The 19,062-nt window shown below is 43.0% G+C and overlaps 2 protein-coding genes across 2 annotated transcripts; one reads left to right on the top strand and one right to left on the bottom strand.

Annotated features, from left to right (window-relative positions):
- Positions 1-1,437: 1,437 nt before the first annotated feature.
- Positions 1,438-16,107, bottom strand: acin1a (apoptotic chromatin condensation inducer 1a). Its single transcript, XM_056742551.1, is given in 19 exon segments — positions 1,438-2,407; positions 2,973-3,073; positions 3,159-3,474; positions 3,569-3,676; positions 3,823-3,930; positions 4,021-4,166; positions 4,250-4,433; positions 4,562-4,678; positions 4,680-4,703; positions 4,826-4,974; positions 6,043-6,088; positions 8,060-8,120; positions 10,080-10,168; positions 10,304-10,459; positions 11,018-13,621; positions 13,774-13,835; positions 14,673-14,784; positions 14,900-14,965; positions 15,919-16,107. Coding segments are annotated over 19 exon segments (4,878 nt in total). The 5' UTR covers positions 16,057-16,107; the 3' UTR covers positions 1,438-2,116.
- Positions 16,108-17,360: 1,253 nt separating this feature from the next.
- On the top strand, positions 17,361-18,739 carry c3h14orf119 (chromosome 3 C14orf119 homolog). Its single transcript, XM_056743738.1, has 3 exons — positions 17,361-17,494; positions 17,798-18,195; positions 18,287-18,739. Exons 2-3 carry the CDS (start codon positions 17,800-17,802, stop codon positions 18,458-18,460), a joined length of 570 nt encoding a protein of 189 aa, XP_056599716.1. The 5' UTR covers positions 17,361-17,494; positions 17,798-17,799; the 3' UTR covers positions 18,461-18,739.
- Positions 18,740-19,062: the final 323 nt, after the last annotated feature.

Here is a 19,062-nt window from a genome sequence, read left to right on the forward strand (position 1 = left end):
ACTACCAAATGTGGCCCAAAAGGGGTCACTTTACATCACACTTTAATAAATGCAAAAAAACTGCAAACTCGGCACATCCAGCGATTCCTCTGACAGCATTCAGTGTGTTCAGGAAGAGACTGTGGGTCACAGGAATGGTGCCGGGCGATGTGTGGGCATGGGAGGGTCGACCCAGTTCAGCTGAACTGTGCACAGTGTGTTGCATCAGGCCGGAAAAATGCTCTACTCAGCCACCAGGACGTTAATTACAGAGAAACCTCTGCTGAGCTGGACAGGAAGGACGTCAAAGCCTCAGTATGGTGATGGAAGGAGAGAACGCTGGAGAGTCTGATAGACAAAAGCAATCAGCAGCTAAAGACGCTACAAATAGAAGAGTGGGAAGAAGATGCAGACAGGGTGTGAACGTTTCCACCGGCATTATATTAACCTGCTTGCGAAACTTAAGAGGCCAACGATAGCTTTAGAGATAATTGAGGCTGGAAATGAGCCGCAGGAGAAGTCAGATGGAATTGAATCACACAGATAGGTCTTAAGGTTTTATTGCATGAAATGTGATGAGGCAGAGAGGTGTTGTTGAACCTTCAGTTAGACTCAAAAGGCAGCTCTGAGAAAGATAAAAACATGTGGCGTATACATTTAGTTCTGTGGAAAGTCTGCCTCCCTGTGGTCTTCGGATAATGATACTCGTTCTGACCCAAAATAATTTGCATGGTTTTAACAGAATAAGCTCTTAATCTACAGAAGGCAAATTGTGTAAATACATGTAAAAATACCAAATACGCGTCCTGCAGTGACTTGTTTAAACAAATATTTCGCGAGTAATAAGGCACTTTAGAATTGAGAGATGGTATATTGCCAGAAAAACACCATTAAGGGGCAGTTTCACGGACAGGGTTGAGGCCTAATCGCAGACTAAGTGAGGTGTCTTGATCGAGACATCTTGCACTGTGATTTCTTAATAATATTTCTGTGTTTATCTTGATATATTTTATGTAAAATCATCTTTTGTAAAGTATATTTTTTAATACAACTAAAATATCCTACTCCTGGTTTTAAATAATCCTTGTGCGGGAAACCGCCCCTAAATGTTCAGTGAATGCAGATGTTGACCCTGACGGATTAAGGCCGGACACCATAAAGCTGCATGTTCCTGTAGACGGTTCACAGATGAATATCAACCGATCAACTTTTTAAAGAAAGTCGTTGGTATAAAAACGTATTTGTCATCCCCATAAATGTCTTAACTATGTATAAATGTTGAAAACAAAATACAGAAACAAGCCAAGTTGTGTTTATGAGGCACTTGCTTGTGAATATAGGTAGTTTGTGAATTAATAACCATACAGCTTTGTCACGTCACTTCTCATTCAAGCAGGTAAGGTCGATCGATGCAACCCTGCAACTACAGAACCAATAAACGAGCCTTGTTTTCAGAGCTTAGATGTAACCTTTTTATTATTTGTACATTCAGCACTTACAGGAGTAAACAAAAAATAAAGAAAACAAACGTCAGCCATTAAGCTTAAACGATAAAAAAAGCTTTTTAAAACCAAATGTGAAAGGTTAAATACGCATCCCCTTCTCCATGACAACGTGGGTAACAGCAAAAGGTCGGTAAAAGGCAGACATGATAAAACGAGACAAATGTGAAGGGAAATAAAACACACGACAGTCTGGACAAAAGTCACACCAAAGCTTTCAGATCATCTCGTAGAAGGCAGCTTCTATCGTCCATCTGTGTGAACACTACACTGAAGGAGAAAGAGGACTTCACCAAACCTCAAGGAAAAAAAACACTACCTAAAAACGTGATAAGAGGGCAGAGGCTAGGGCTCAGGGACAGCATGCCATCAGCTGGTGACAAACAACATGACGTCTTGCAATGCTGTCCACGTATACCAGAAGTCCATTAACACTGAGAAAGGGAAATGAACACTGGGAGTCTTACAGCCCAGAGACACAGCACCACCGTGGTCCCAATGAGCGTGTGCACATGTGTGTGTCTTTATGCAGTGTGTGTATTTGTGTAGAGTCTGAGTTGGTCCTCAGGTAGGCATAGAGCTGTTACAGCACGTCCAGGAACTGGGGTTACAAACTGGACAGTTCCAGATTTTCCTTAGCGTCGTCGATCTCTAGGTGGAGGGTCACTGCGGCTTCGTGACCTTCTGCTCCCGCTCGCGCTGTTTCCGCCAGGCCTGCGATATCCCTCCTTTCGCTTGTCCCCCTCCCGATCCCTCTCGCGACCTCGGTCACGGTCTCTCTCGCCGTCTCCTGCGGCGGCAACGCTGGGCTTCATTCTCTCCCTGCGCTCCTCTTCCCGCTTTTTGACCTCTTCCTCCTCCATCTCCTTTCTCCTCTTCTCTCTTTCTCTCATGCGCTCGGCACGAGCCTCTGCCTTCTGTACTGCCTGCAATGAAAGCGTGTTCATCAAAACAAAATGACCTCTCTCGATAACTAGCTACAAAATCAATTTTTGCTTTAACCCCGATTCACTATTTACTTCTTTTCTGCTTTTTTATTTGATTTTTTTAATTTAAACATGCAGCAGGCACCTGTAACTAGGGGGTGACCTGCAACGAGATGAAAATAGTTAAACTTTTCAGAAAGCAGCGAGGCTCAAGGTTTTAGACGCGAAATATGAATCGACCCTTCAAGTCAGGGTGGGTGATCCTGTCCAGAAAATGTTTTTATCATGTTGGTAGGAAATATCTTTACATCCTGAAAGCAATCAAGAAGTATAGCGGTCAAATAATATTTTCATAATTATATATCATCTGTGAAAGGCGTAGGACCGAAAAAGTTCGCCCAATCAAAACGTTCTGGCCGAACGCCGTGATTGGTTGTGTGTACATTTACTGCCAATGTATTTTGTATACCACTTCGCACCCTGTTCACGCACACATCATACGTCACCATTACCCTTTAAGGATCAGTAATGTTAGCTAAAATGACTAAGACACAAAGAAACATACCAGTTCTTCAGTGAGGGGGAGCCAGTATATGCAGGGTGCTGCTTTGGTTTTGCGGAACAGGTCATCCAGCAGTTTAGCAGGTGGCTCCTCGGGACCTTTTTCTGGAACGCATGCAAAGAATGATAAAAATGAACGTGGCTTATATGCAAAAAGAAATGAAGGACTTTTATGTCATTTCTTCCTCACCCTTCTTCTCTGTCTTTCTCTCTTTGCTCTTCCCTCTTTCCTTACGCCTTCGCTCACGCTCTCTAGATCGCGATCGTCTGGCCGCAGCCTCCCGTTCTTCTCCTGGTTTGCTTAAGTCTTTCACCTTATCTCTGTCCCATTCCCTATCTGCACGTGCTCGTTCCCGCCTTTCCATCTCCCTCTCTCGTTCAGCCCACTGGTCACGCTCTGGAAGGAGAGGTGGGGGAACCGTACGGCCAGGCCCGGCAGCTGCTACCCTTTGGGTCTCCTCCGGTGGCTTCTCTCCCGCTGGACCTAGACCTCTATGAAAGTCCAACTGAAGAGCGGTCCAAGGAAACATCCGTTACAATACAGAAAAATAACCAAACACATTTTTTTTATCACATCAATTGGTCAAATGAATTCCTTACTTCCTCCTGATTGCAGAAGTCAACACTGAGGAACTTTGGATTACTCTGGGGCCATTTGACCCCATGTAGTGCCGTCCGTGTGGCCATTGCCTCTTCTGTGCTGGAGTACTGAGAGATGCAATGAAAGGTGAGGAGAGGTTTAGAGCAAACAGAATTAAATTATTCTCAACTGCAGCAAGAAAACAGGTAAGAATACTATTCTCGAATGCACAAATACAGAAACAGACAGGTAACAGGAAGAAGAATATACTTACTGTGACGTAGCAATGAGATTTAATCTTGTCGATCCAGAAACTGTCCTCGACTACAGCACCGGTGCGGTTCAGCAGCTCTTTCAACTGGCCCAGTGTAAATGGTCTCACCTTAAGACACATCAACACAACACTTTAAGCTTGGACAACTTCCAGTGTACTCTTATACAGTGGAGAGAAGATGAATAAAATACAGCCTACCAGGTTGCAGATATGGATGATGTTAGACAGCTTGCTACGAGGAGGAGACGGTTGCTTGGATGTGCGGACTGGGTCATCAATGGTGATGCTCACTCCAGACTTCTGCTGGCTAATGGAACGCCTGATCAGTGTGTCACTGTGAGTCACTACAAGAGGAAAAACAAAGAAAGGGATGAGACCATAATGCCAGATACTTCCAATAATTTCACCCTTCTGATGAAATTCTCACCCGTCTTCATGTCAACATCATGGCCAGGGGAAGAAGTCTCTGCGTCCATGGAAATCTGAACAGAGTCTTCCATTTTCTCCTCCTGGCTAAGTCTATCCTGTCTGTCGTTTCTTTCCTCCTCATCTCCAGGATCATCCCTTTTTGATTCCTTCTGTCCATTCTCTTGTGTGTCAGAGGGCACGACCTGTATTTGAGGACCCCAAAGGTTACAATCAATCCATGCAAGTTTACTCATTTGCTTTTTATGAGTAACTCGATTGCCTAGTAGAAGAATCACAATGCAAAAGCACTACAGAAATAACCTTGACATACCTGTGTAACAGTTCGTCTGATTTTCAGGTCTTGGTCACCTCTCTCCCCGCCTTCCTCGTCCCCAGAAAGAGGCACCTCTTCTGAATGCAGATCTAGAACGGCCTCCTGGCCCTGAGCAAGGCTTGATGTCAGGAATTAAAGACTGCACGGGTAAAGAATGCATTTAATCAGAGAAGAGGAAACATTTCTTTTGGACTATAAACACACGGATGTTTTAACCAACACTCCTTTTGAACTAATTGTTAACTGTCATCGTTTTGTGACCTTTAATGAGTCTGTGGTGATGCTGATGGAGGGTTTCTTGGCAGTGACAGCTGTACTTGAGCCCCATCTCCTCTTCCTGCCAGCAGCTGCCCCGCTTGTGCTCTCAGTTTCCCCTTCTGAATTCAGCACTCCCGGAGACGGTTTGCTGCCTGTAGACAGAAGATGGACATTTTTAAATGACAGCTCATCAACATTGTTTGCTGTAAGGTGTGTGAGGTAGAAAACTGTTTAAATCATATATAGTGAAAAATCCTTCCAATGGGGTATATGCACATGGGGTGATGTGCCTCGGTTTCATTCGCCACAGGGAACAATGGTGTTTAGCTTCCGGATGCACATAGGATTACGATGAACAATCAAAGTTTAATTATTCAAACACTGCGCCATACGTTGACAACGAAAAAAGGAGACGTACTTCAGGCTATCCGTTTCAAGGTACATCTACAAATGTGAAAAAAAGCAAAGCGAACTTTTGCACGTACTAGAGGCATGATAACAGAGGCACTTAGGGGTGGTTTCCCGGTCAGGGATTAGACTAGTTTTAGACTAAAATAAATGTAAGAGCTGTCCAAACTGAAAACAACTTGCACTGACATATCTTAAAATACATAATGCCTTTGCCTCATCTCAAAAAACTAACAAGTAATATTTACTAAAACTACTTAAATTAGCTAATTAAACTAAGGCCTAGTCCGGTTTAAAAGTCCCAGTGATTAAAAAAGGACAATGCCTATTTTTTCATGAAATATTGCAGCATTTAAAGTAAATATTTTATAAATGAGGGTCATTCTCTTTTTAAAAAAAATGTAATGACCATCCATCTCAAATGACACAAGCTAGACAGTTTGCGCGGAGCCTGCATTGTCTCCTCCCCTTCGACTGTCCGTTTTATTTTAAAACGAAAAATCACAAAGACGAAAGTCACGGCTACTATTTCTCATCATTAGAAATTACATTTCACTCGGAAATGTGCCAAAAAACGGAAGTAAAAACAATCGCAACTTCCGGTTCACGGGGACTTTAATGAAGCTCACCCGAAGTGCTGTCAGCTCACCGTAATTTGAACGTTTCTTACTAAACACATCGTTATCACTTGGTGAAAATCGCTTTGTGCTATGAGAGCGGAAGTGACCAAGCTGGCAGCGATTTTAGCGGAAGCACGTCATCGTCCTGCATGCATATATCGTATAAACAATAGAAAGAGTTTAGATACTCACTGCTGAGTGAGATTTTCCGGGCACAGAAGGTCTTTGGCGTGGTGCTCTGAAAAATAAACACACCCAAGACAAAGTGAAAAGGTTAAATACACCAAAAAAAACTATGATAACACAGTGAGGGACAAAGTATGAGGGAGAAAAAAAAAACTTGATAACAGGTAGAGACCAACTGGCAGAGCGCCATCAATAAATAGTTAGGCTATAAAAAATGAACAGCTAAAGGGACAGACCGCCTCTTTAGTGTACTAATAGGAACTGAACGACGCCACAAATTTTGCACAATTATAATGTGCATTAAGACAATATGACAATTTAGACAGATTTCACGGAATTAAATACCCAATAAAAATCCCAGTTACAGTTCATTTCGACTAAAGATGCCGTCTGTCCTCGCCTACACTAAAATCTACGTTAAAGGCCATACTTCAGTTTAATGACTAACATTTATCAAACTGAGGCTCTCCTCTGGTTTGTATCCACTGAGGCAGAAAACTCAAATTACACAGTGTAAAAATAACATTGAGGAACATTAGACTTTACTCTGAACTGCAGTGGCCTTATGGATAAAAATCTACACTTTGTTACGTAGTCAATAGCTCCATTTGAGAGTTACTAGGGAGTTTCGGCTAAACATTTGCATTGTCTAGGTAAAACTTGTAAAGTAGAAAATGGAGAGTGACTACTTGTTTCCCGGTACCATTGACACATGTTCTTCACTGGGTTGGGAATGGCCCAATCGCACGTCTGCATCTACTGTATCTAGGCAACAAGAGTCCAATGAAAGAAGGCTGGGAAGTTTGGGCAAATATCTGACAGCGGGTTGGCAGAAGTGTGGGTGACGTTTGAGAGTGTCAATTCTGTAAATGTCCATCTTATTGACATTAAACGTGGGAAGAGTCTTTCAACAAACTGCTGAAAAATATTCCACATCCCCTGAAACACTTCACTGTGCTTTATTTGCGAAAACGTTCGTGCTAAAAGGGAGATTCTGCATGTTGATCCCGGTGATGTTCTGCTGAGGATGTCTGTAGTGACAGATGAAAAATCATATCCCTCAGGCGTCAGTCGAAACCAACAGTTACGTTTCCCTGCAATAATCCGTGACCGTTTTTCGGTATTGTTTGAGTCCAGATATACTGGCAACAGTGCAAAATGCAGCGTCCATTATTTTTGGTATCACTGAGCAAAAACATCCATCATAACATCATTGAAGATGGAGATAATGCCATAGTCCCATAATGTAGCGAGCAACAGGAACGATCCACTGAATGCTCCAATAAAACCAAAACTTTCAGCTTGAACAGTCCTGAAGTAGCAGTAATAGTCCACATTTAGGTTTTAAACAATCTTCTGCAGTCTCAAAAACACATTCCCTGAGCCACACGTTGACAGGCTCACATGTCATCTTCAGTGGCAGCCCACTCCCACATTACCCAGCCTCTCATTATCAGTCCAATCAACAGGTGCTCCTAGCCAACTCCATTGAGGTAATGAGGCCATTGATGCCTGAAGTGTTCCACTGCAGAGCAGATTCAAGAGCATATCTGGTATAGCCATGGTGCTTGGGGACAGTGGAACGGGTGCTGTAGTAGTAGTTGTATGCAGGTGCCAATAAGAGCAATGGAAGAGGCATGAGCACCTTTACAACAAAGCAATCAAGGGGGTTTTAAACATCAGCCACAGTGAGATAGTGCTCCCTGCTGCTTGTCTCTAAGACAGTTTCAGCACAATGTTCATACAACAGCTACTACGACCACAAAGAGGGCAAACCAACTAACTGGTTTTAAACTGCATGCATGTAAAGATGTTTACTTGTGAGGAATAAACCTCAAAGTGTTTCGCCTCCGTGTGCGAGAGAGGGCTTCAAGTTACAATGGTAAAATCTAAAGTGGTCTTTAATTGAATTATTTTGTTAATTTTTAAGAAACAAAAAGGGTGATATCTTATGGTGTTTGCCTCTTTGTTTGGACGTGGCCTACAGTCCAGCTATCAGCCGGGCACTATAATGTACTCTTACCTCCTCGCTGCTCTCTGGTAGCTTCTCGGGCTCGGCCATGACTGTCTCCTTCACCTCACTACTGAGAAACAGACGAAGAGGAGAAAAAAAGAATATTTTAGCAAACGCAACAGCTGGTAAATCACTAATGGCAATAAGCAACACGCATTTAAATCATATAAAATTAAAAATTATCAGATTTGTGGGTTAAGTGAACAGTGTTGTGTCAACAGCTTTGATAAAGCCACAATGAACACACCAGAACAGATTGGTCAATTGCTTCTATAAATAACCCAAGAACAAGTGTAGGCCTATTTACAAGTACACCCCCCACGCGTAAGCATTTTTTAAATAAAAACAGGATCTTTAATATAATATATCTATAACCTTGCGACTGCAGTTTCACATTGACCTCCAAAACTACAGCTCCGGGCTGCACGCGCACTAAATGAACCGCTCATCCCGCTGAGTTGAGAGACGCGCGCGTGTCGACGCGTCACTTTCATCGTTCAAGCGGCCGACAACGCGAGCGTAAATACTTCCGATTTTAATCCACTAAATAGCGAGATATAAATATCAAACGAAGCAAGATGAGAAAATCGCTACGCCGCATTGTGGGATGCGAGTGAAGGAGCGCAGCATCTCTCTCCTCCTCCTCCCTCGCCCGCGTCGAGCAGCATTACGCACAATGAGATGATCACGCACCTATCAGCGCCTCAATAATCGCTAGAAATGACGGAATTTGGCGAAATCGTTTACCGCCGATCGTCCAACGCTAACGGACCACCTTGTGCCCGGTGTTATCGCTCAAATAACGCGCAGTACAGCCATGTTTAGATGAGAGAAAGGGAGGTGCGCGAGACTCACCGCAGCAGGACCCCATTAACACCGGCCGAGAGGGAGCCGCGATGATTGCCTGTCCGGAATTCACACGGGCGAGCTCAACGACCCAGCGCTCTTACAATTATTTCACGTTTCTCTCAAATCTGGCATGAGAGTTGTTTAAACTTAACTTAAAAAATAACGCATTTTCGAATGCTGATTTATTGCGTTTCTTTACATGAGGTCACTTTTAAAACTAGATGTAAGCGATTTAAAAGCATTTCTAACACCGCTTGTTTTTGTCAGAACTTGCTCCACAAACAAAAATCTGTAGATCAGATATTAGTATGTATTTATATTTGTTTCAAATGTGAAGTGGGGACGTTTTATTTCAAGTAAACTTAAAAAGAAAATCTGGTAGATTATAAGAACCGTAATTAATTAATATAGCCATTGTATTAGTTCATAAAAGCACTGACATTTGCTTTCTGACAATGTATGCATTGATTTAAACAGGGTTTTAAACACAAGTAATCAAATTATTCTTACTGGATATCACTCCTATAATGGTTATTGGCCATGCAATGAGTGCGTTTATATCAAGACACGGATATTTATAAAAATTTGGCTTAAAAAGAAACTGGTTTTCACATGCATGGTAATAAACCGGCTACGCAGAAAACCGCGTTTACATGGTAGTTTGAGACTTGTCGGTTTTTATATCTCTTCTCATGTCCAATAGTAATTCATTTTGACATCTCTACATCAACTGTATGATTCGAGAGGGGACTTTTATGCGTTGTTTTACTATTACTTCCGATTTGGGCTTTTACTATTGCGCTGTCAGACATGTGCACATAAACAAAACTGAGAGAAAACAGGTAAAGGCGTTTACATCATAGTAATGGGCAAAAAACTACCTCTGCTGGGGAGGTTTGCTTACGGCGTTTATGAGCTTTCCCCGATTAAAAAAAAAACATTTGACGCGTTACCTGACCTTACTTGTTATCAGCTTATTAAGCATAACCGGAGTAAGACTCAATGTTCTCATAGTTCAATAAGCGTTCATGGTCAAAATACACAATTCACATCAACACATTTTGTCTTTCAGTGCTCCGAGATCATCTTTATAGCTACCTGAATAAAACAAATTGAGCAAATCCTGAACACCCGTTTCTGATGCATTGCAGCACTAATAAAATAATTGTCGAAGACAGACCTTGTAGTGTTTTCCATAATATCATCTTCCCCAATATGTTCCTTTCTTCCTCCTGTTCCCTTCTCATCCTGTTGCTCAAGGCAGGGTCTCTGATGTTTAAGGGAAAGTGCAGCACATAAATACAGACTTGTTTGTCCCGAAACAGACCGTGTCAAGAGTGTTCTTAACTTAAATTTAGTCTGAACTAAATTCATTTTTGTTGAATGAGTTATATGATTACTGACCTTGGTCTGAACGACGTCTACATTGCTGACATCTTTCTCCTCCTGCTCTGTGAAGATTCGTTTTTTGCGCTGGGCTGTTGGTGGCTTTTCAATCACAGCTTTAGATTTGCTAACTTCATCCATGTGCTTCGTAGACTCTTTCTGGATTTCCTTTGACTATGGAAAATAGGAAATAACATATTAAGATCTGATTTTGTTTATGAGTGCTCGTGATGTAGTTTAAGAATAAAACACATTCAAGCTGGTAATGAGTGAATTACAAACTATATTTAAAACTTGAAATTGGAGTAAGACATGAAGACTTGCATTCTTCGGAAAATAAAAGTGGGAAAATTAAGAAAAGGTTAACAAATGAAGTCATGTATAAAAACGATTCAATTGTTCACCAAAGTCGTCTAAATTTACTCACTAGAGTACTGGAAACTAGTCACGCAAGATCCAATGAGATTCAATGTTAACCACATGCTGTTAACCAGATGCGACATATCATCTCTACAAATCCTTAAAATACTTCTTGGATAGATTTTTATGTTTGAGTAAAGTGTTGAAGCAACTGAGATTAATAGGATCGTGCAATTCAATGCTAGCACACTAATGCCTTCAGAACCATGACATAATGCTGTTAATTAAGGTGGACTGACTCGATAGGCTTTTTAATTGTGAGATCTCTGTAGGATCTCTGTGAGCAAGTGAGAAAAATGAGGAACCGCTCACCTTTTTACCAGCTGAACTAGTACGGGTTTTCTCCTGCGAGGATGATGATGAACTAGAGGAACGCGAGGAGGATGAAGACCCAGAATCCGAATCGGATGATGAACTATCGCTGGACGATGACGATTTTCTTTCTCTTTTCTCCACCTCTTTCTTGTCTCTTTCCCTTCCTCTTTTCTTCTCTCCTGGAGGAGGCAATGGAGATTTCCCTTCATCCTCAACTCTCCCGGGTTTAGTGTATATGCTCGCTTCATTGTCCTTCAGCGCTTTGGGTGCCTCTGATACCACCATCTTCTCTACCTCGTGTTTCTGATCACCCACTTCTGGGGTCTTGCTTTCTAACCCATGGGGAGCTGAAACAACGACCTTCTGCCTCACAGTCTCAAGAGGTGTTTGAGAAGCCTGATCGGCACCATCTTGTACTGCGTCTCCAGGTATAGCTGCTAATGGAATTACAGGAGCTTGCGGCACGGGTTTGTCCGAGAAGGACCGAGGTCTCTTTAAGACAGAAGCTGGAGAGGATGGGAGAGGAGTCGTGGGAGCATCTCTGAGAAAGCGAGACTTCTTAGAAGACAATTGAGAGGATAATGGTGTCGTAGGTGTGGGTGACTCTTTAGGGAAAGGCTCTGTAGATCGAGCATCTTCACTATCCTCAGGTTTGTCCGACTGACTCTCAGGATGGGCCACTGAACGAGAGAAACCACCGATATCACGACCACGCTTCAGCGGAGGAAGACGGCTTTCTCTTTCTTTCTCTCGTTCCTCCTCTCGTTCTTGTTTCAAAGCCTTTTCCTTTTCTTCCCGAGCTCTTACTTCCTTCTCCGCCACTGCTCTCTGTTTCTCCTCTTGTAAAGCCCTCTCCTCTCTCTCTTTTTCCAAGGCACGCTCTTTCTCCTCCTCTGCTTTCTTTTGAGCCTCCTCACGCTCGAGAGCTTTCTCTCTCTGCAACCGCTCTTTTTCCAAAGCTGCTTTCTCCTTCTCCAGTCTTTCTCGTTCTAAGGCCATGTCTCTCTCTTGCTTCTCCTGTCTCTTTCGCTCCTTCTCCATTTCTTGTCTCTTGCGTTCTTTCTCCATTTCTTGTCTCTCTCGCTCCAAAGCGGCTTCTCTTTCAAGCCTCTCCTTCTCCAAAGCTTGCTCTTTTTCTATCCTCTCTCTCTCCAGTCTCTTCCTCTCCAGAGCTTGCTCTTTTTCTATCCTCTCTCTCTCCAGAGCTTGCTCTCGCTCCAGCCTCTCTTTTTCTAGAGCTCGCTCCCTTTCTAATCTCTCTCTCTCCAGTCTCTCCAATTCTAGAGCCTTTTCTCTTTCTATCCTCTCGCGCTCCAGTCTCTCTCTTTCCAGAGCTTTTTCTCTTTCTACCCTCTCTCGCTCCAGTCTCTCTATCTCTATCCTCTCTCTCTCCAGTCTCTCCATTTCTAGAGCTTTTTTTCTTTCGATCCTCTCTTTCTCCAGAGCTTGCTCTCTCTCGATCCTCTCTCTCTCCAGTCTCTCCCTTTCCAGGGCCTTTTCTCTTTCAACCCTCTCTCGCTCCAGAGCCTGTTCTTTTTCAATCCTCTCCCTTTCCAGAGCCTGCTCTCTTTCCAGCCTTTCTCTCTCTAACGCTCGCTCCCTTTCCAGCGCTCGTTCTCTCTCTAGTTCCAACGCCTTGGCCTTCTCTTCCCGTTCTCGTTGTAAAGCCCTCTCTCTCTCTTCCCTCTCGCGTCTAAGAGCCTCTTCTCGTTCCTGCCTTTCCTGCTCCAATGCCTTCTCCCTTTCCTCTCTCTCCTTTTCAAGAGCTTTCTGCCTCTCTTGTTCTTTTTGTCTTTCCTGCTCCCACAAAAGATGGTCCCCGTCCTGCTTCGTGGCATCGCTCTCTTCTATCACCGCTGTCCTGACCACACTAACTCCCTGGTTAGAGATCACCGAACTGGGGTATGACAGAACTGATGCTGCATTGGCTGTGTGAGTAATTGCAGACACGCCTCCCTCTTTGTGGCCTCGTCCTGCAGGTACACCCTGTCTATCAACAGCCTCTCTTTCATGCTTTCCAGCTCCAGAGAAAGCTCCTTCAGACTCCATCTTTCGCGCCAGTAAGGTCAGAGGGCCTGGTCTGCGTTCGGAGGAATCGCCTGCTGGTTCAGGGCTACTGCTACGACTGTCACTGCTCGAACTGCCGGAGCTGGAAGAGCTAGACATGCGCTGTCTAGACGGGAGCTCTCCTGGACTTGGGGGGCTCTGTTTAGGGGTGTCTGGGAGTGGGAATGAGAGTTCGGGTGGAGGGGATGGGGGCGGAGTGGGCTGTCTCAGCTGCTGTGATAGCAAGGGTATGTGTTGGGGGGGTGGATGCTGCTGTTGCTGTGAGCCACCTGATCTTTCCCTCACCGGCTGGCTTTTTGGCACACTTCTCTGAGCATTCATTTTGCACTCTTCCTTGTCGTTTTCATTGTCGTCCCCGCCCTCGCTGTCGTCATCACTGTCGGCCGCTGCACGGCTTGAGGTAGACTCTCTTTCACCAACAACCCGAACTGACAAAGAAGCTATCGCCCCAGGCTGAGCAGGTACAGAGGGTGATGGCTGTTCTTTCTCACTGTTATCATCAACCTCACTTGCTGTGGGTTTGTGTTGGTCATCCTGGCAGAGAAACGAGATGCCAATAACATTCAACTAAACTATAATCTAAAATTACATTTTGTCGCCTTATGCATATGTGCAAAGATAACATGTATTTTCCAAGCGCAGTGAATCCCTACAAACGAATAAAAACCAGGTGAAATGTTTCTAACCTGGGCAGGGGCAGCACAGACCTTGCTGTCATTGGCTTCTGTGTGGTCATCTTGATCTGTTCCTAAATAAGATAAAAAAGGTAATAATCAATAATTAACCAATGACACAGACCCTTGCAGAAAAGTAAAGAAAAGTCATGAAACATTTATGCCATACAGAATTAGCTTAACCTGAAATAAACATGTTTATTTTATTTTACTAAATAAATATTCAAGGAAATTATAATGCATTTATGAGAAAACCTTTAATTAGTAGAAAGACTTAAACTTCGCTTTCGAAGACCATGTTATTATAGTATCTACCCCGCATTCAACAAACTGATTCTAGACGTTTTTTTTAACTTAAGATACTTATGCTAATAAATTGCTCAAAGCCATGTATATTGGCGAACCAAATCAGCGTAGCCTTCTCTTTGTACTGAACCTAACACATTAACCAAAACTAGCATATTGTGATATACTTGTATACTGTAGGGTCACACTTCAGTATCGGGGGCAGTTCTCGCTATTGACAGACCATTAACTACGACTTTCCCCCAATAAACTCTTAATTTCTTGCATATTAATAGATAGTAAGGTAGTTGTTAGATGTAGGTATTGGGTAGGATTAGGAATGTAGTGCATTGTCATGCAGATTATGTGCTTTAGAAGTACTAATAAACAGCCAATATGCCAATAATATGCATGCTAATAACAACTAAAACGTAGAATTGTCCCCATACTGAAGTGTTACCCATTGTAATCCTAACAATATTATTAAATCGAATACCAAGTAGATACAGTAAAATTAGCAGTTTCAGACGTTAAATGAAGACGAGAAAGATGCAAAGACAGGAGGAACACTCAAACTTGGCATTTAAAAATGACAACACTAATCGCCCAAATATGCGCGTACTCACCATCATTCTCAGCCGCTTCCCGTGCCTCTCTCTCCAAGCGCTGCCTGAGCAGTTCTTGCTGTTTCGCCAGGTACTGTTTAATGAAACTGTTCTGGCTCATCTCCTCCCCAATCTAGACAAGCACACATATTTCAAAATAGAATGCTTGTTTCAGTACAGGAAGCAAGCTTTTAATAACACACAGTAACATTTTTGTTGAAAATGTAAAGCACTGCCGGTCAGCTCACCCGGGAGTTGGGCTGCAGGCCAATGTGGTGAGAAGAGGTTTTCTGAAGGTTCTCCAACATGAGAGCCTGTTGCACATGCAAAGTGTCAGGCATGCATACTTCATTGAGTGCATTAAATACACAAGCACACTTTGTAGCAAAGGACACAAGTAAACATTTGTGAAATATAAACCGCTCGGAATTTTGATTGATAAGAAGATACACAGCACTGGAAATAGTAACTATAAGGATAAAATTGTATTACAGTTATGCTAAATTCTCAAATGCTGAGATAATCACGAAAGAATGTATATAATAGGTTTGAATAGACGATACCGTAAAATACCGCCGGTACCGATACAACTGAAACTACCGTAAAGTGTCAAAATGCATGCTTTATAAAAAGAAAATCGAATGCATAAAATAAACGAGTGAAAAAATGAGACAGACGGGAGTTTGTTTATATCAGTAACTTCATAATAAACTTCAAAGCAGAAGCGGCGCCAACAACATCAATCACCCCCCCCCACAGACACACACACACCGGGAATCAAAGCAACTGCGACGTGACTTCAGTGTTTATTTCAGCAAAGCAGATGACACTCAACTACCACCGTTTCGCCCAATGCACTAATATTGTATTAAAATCACAATGAGCGCATCCCCGTTTCATAACCCTCACCCACTAACACCTTGTGCACACAAAGCGCGAACGCGCCGACAAGTTAAAAAACCCCACAGTTCACGGCCACCCGTAGACTTGTAAACACAAGCGCGTCGCCCCGAACCCTCTGCGACGTCTGCCCCCCCCAAACACACAGGTAAAATCCCAGATTCAGCGAAAATACACTGTGCTTTTGCACGTCTCACAAACACACACCGAAGGGCATCTGCGAGGAACATGATGATGACACACTACAAACTGCTCGAGCAGCCTAGCTAGTGCGCGCTAGCAGCTAGCGCAAGACCACCGACTCTCGGCCTCTCCGAATCACGGTCTCCGGACTCCTCGGGGCCGAAAAACCGCAGCTTCCACTCACCCCTTTCAGCCTCTTGATGAGAGCATTCTTCTGTCCGCTTTTCGGAAGCCCTCTCTCTTCCAACGCGGCTTTCAAATCCGCTACCCGGAGCGAATGGAGCGGCCTGCCGTCTAGCGTAACGTCTTCGAGGTCCGCCATCTTGGTTCCCTTCGCTCGTTCTGTAGCTCGCGCAGACCGCAACGCCTTCGTCACTGACGTCAGCGCGCAACCGGTGCTTCCGGAAGAGGCGGAGTGGGCAAAGTAGTGATGGATCTGCAGCCCGGAGAACTGCAGGTGGGAGGAGTTAACGCAACAAACTGCAAGTGGGAGGAGCTTAGGCCGCAAGTAGGCTGGATTTCACTCGGTGATTTAGAATGGCAAGAGGCTGTAATGTAAACACTGTTAAAATATATGTTTATCGTACTTTAAAAGTTTTGTTTCATCACAACTTGTCAAAATGCATCAAATGAATATACAATAAAACGAAACGACAAGTTTTTTATGAGTAAAGCACGTTTTAATCTACCGGAAGTTAAGTGCTACGTGAAGTTAGGCCAGCATGGCACAATAAGTAAACACTCATGTATTTTATGTATTTACATTGATATCAAATTAATAATTATGCCCGTTCTTGTATTTTTATTTCAGAAACGACAATTTCTCTAAAGCACTGAAGTTTCTATTTGTCTTACCAATTATTAAAAGGATCATTCACTGCTGTTCCGACATGTTGTGCTACAATCAGATTGTGCTGCCCTTTCACGGTTGGGTGAGGGGTTAGTGTTGGATTTTTTTTGTAGAAAATACAAAAACATCCCGATATTGAGATTTGTCCAGCATGTGGCAGTTACGCATTGTGTATGGGGCATTGTAAAAGCTGTGAAGAAGCGCAGGGTGTTGTGTTCCAGTGCATGCTTTTGTGTGGATATCCGAAGCTGTGATGTGTCCCAAATAAAGGCCTTTTCAGAGTCTTTTTTGTTACGTATCCCAAGATACTACACCAACTGTGGATCATGAACCAATACTACAAGGTTTGCACAGCCCACTTGCGGTTTAAGTCCCGCCCACTTGTGGCTGACCCGCCCATCTGCAGCTGGCTCCGTTTTTACTCGAGTGGGGGCAGAGAGAATTAAAAGTAGTTTGTTATTTTACTTAAAGAGTTAAAAACACGAATTTCTATGTGTACACTTTGCCTTAACCGTTATCGCATGATCAGAGCATATTTTCCAGAATCCGTTTTTTAAAATATTTTAAATCAATTTAAGTTTACATTTGGTAAACAGAAAACCGAACCAATGGCAAATGGCAAATGTATCGCACACGAGAATTTTAACAATTATAAACAACATTGACTACATCAAGAAAAAGTTATTACAACCTGATTTGTATAAAGACAAGACTTTTATCTTATGTTAATGACTTTATAATCTATTCAAGCCCCGCCCTCGTGACGTCTCAGCCGAGCAGATGCTAGAGGTTTATAAACACCGAGCGTCTTCTCTGCTCAGTCGAGGTCTATTTACGACCAGATTATCGACATTTCAAAGTCAAACATGCATTATTTCGACGGAAGGTGACAGATCTAACTGAGAAGAGGGTAATGTTTTATTCAGATTATTTATATATCGACTCAAGTGAAGAGTTTGCTCGATGTGTTTTGGTCAGCTAAACGCTAGCGAGCCCAGCATGATTTTCAACAAGGAAGTGACTGAACTGAACGGAATAAACACATGAATACTGCATGATTTAAAATGCTGTTAAACAAAAGAAATGATGTACGTGTGAACATGAACGCTGCTTGCTCTCTAAAATGTCCAATTCGAGTATAACACAAATGCAACATAGTTAGATTTACTGCCAGCAGTGATTTGAGGACTAAAATGCACATTTTCCTTATTAGAAATGGCTTGGTTCCATCACGCTTTACAAAGCTCGAACCAACCACAAGCATCCATGATGAACCCATCGATGGAGGCTCTGTCTGAAACGCAGGTCTCCAGTTTCACCAGAACACAAGGTTGGCCAACTCTTCCTCCAGTCTCCATGACAGACTTTCCTTCTGCTCCAGGATGCATCGTCCCGCAGCGTCTGGAAGATCTGATCTGCTCATCCCTCAACACGGGCTCGAGAGAAGACCCCTCGCCGCTGTCATACGTGACGCTTCAGGAGCAGCGATGTGTGCTTAGTTGGTTCTTGACGTGGAATGTCGCTCAAAGGCAACGCTTTCTGGAAGATCTGACCTCCAAGGCTGTGCCTGGAAAGGTCTCTAGTTTATTGGACCAGCTGAACACACTACAGGTGATATGGTGCGCATGATTGTGATGCATCGTCGTCAAACGATGCATTGCATGTTAATAAAGTTTGTCTGTATTTATATTTTCTCTGCAAGGTCAATGATCGGCCGCCCAACATTTTTGAATGCCAGTTAAGGCTGTGGACTCAGTGGTTTGATTCGTGGAGCGAGGAGGAGAGAAATGGCTTTTTGAACAGCTTGGAGGAGAGGGACCCGGTGTTTGTGGTATGCTTCTACAACCGAGTCGCTGGAACTTCAGGCAGAGAATGATGGTTTTCACGTAGGGACTGAAAACCGTGAAAAACAGTCTTTTATGGTCTGACCAGTCTTTTAAAATGTGTATTTTAACATCTATGCACCCTACAACCTCCAACCTGGCTTTATATACCTACATGGCCATTTGTTGCTAATTGTTACCATATTTGGTAAGCTATTATGTTGAAATTGCTTCACTGTAACAAAAATCTACCCCAAGTTTCTGTAACGGCAAAAGCACTAGAAGTTTTTTCAATTTATTATTCTGAAATAAAAATGGATTTGTCTCCGTCACTTGTGTTTCCCCCCTGACTGATGTACCAGTTTATAGGTTGTCCGCAAATGTAAAATCTTTCATTTATTTACCCTCATGTCACGTCAAACCAGTATGACTTTCTTCTGCAAAAAAATATATATTTTTAAGAACTTCGATAACCAATCTTAACCGGGGCCCCATTGACGTCAAATGTACGGACTCGAAATCATTGAGACATTTATAAAATACGTGTTTTAAATGTCAATATGGTAAATAAATGGAATTTATATTGCCGGATGAACTGGGGTGTGACAATATGCCGGTGTTAACAATAACTTTTATATAAAAAATCATGTTTTTA

This window comes from Triplophysa dalaica, chromosome 3 (assembly GCF_015846415.1).
Source record: "Triplophysa dalaica isolate WHDGS20190420 chromosome 3, ASM1584641v1, whole genome shotgun sequence".
Classification (NCBI taxonomy): domain Eukaryota; kingdom Metazoa; phylum Chordata; class Actinopteri; order Cypriniformes; family Nemacheilidae; genus Triplophysa; species Triplophysa dalaica.

Bases quoted from the DNA above. Each gene is read 5' to 3' on its own strand.
- c3h14orf119 (XM_056743738.1), top strand. From the start codon at position 17,800: ATGGCTTGGTTCCATCACGCTTTACAAAGCTCGAACCAACCACAAGCA. The intron at 18,196-18,286 runs GTGATATGGTGC...TTTCTCTGCAAG, and splicing joins ACCAGCTGAACACACTACAG to GTCAATGATCGGCCGCCCAA.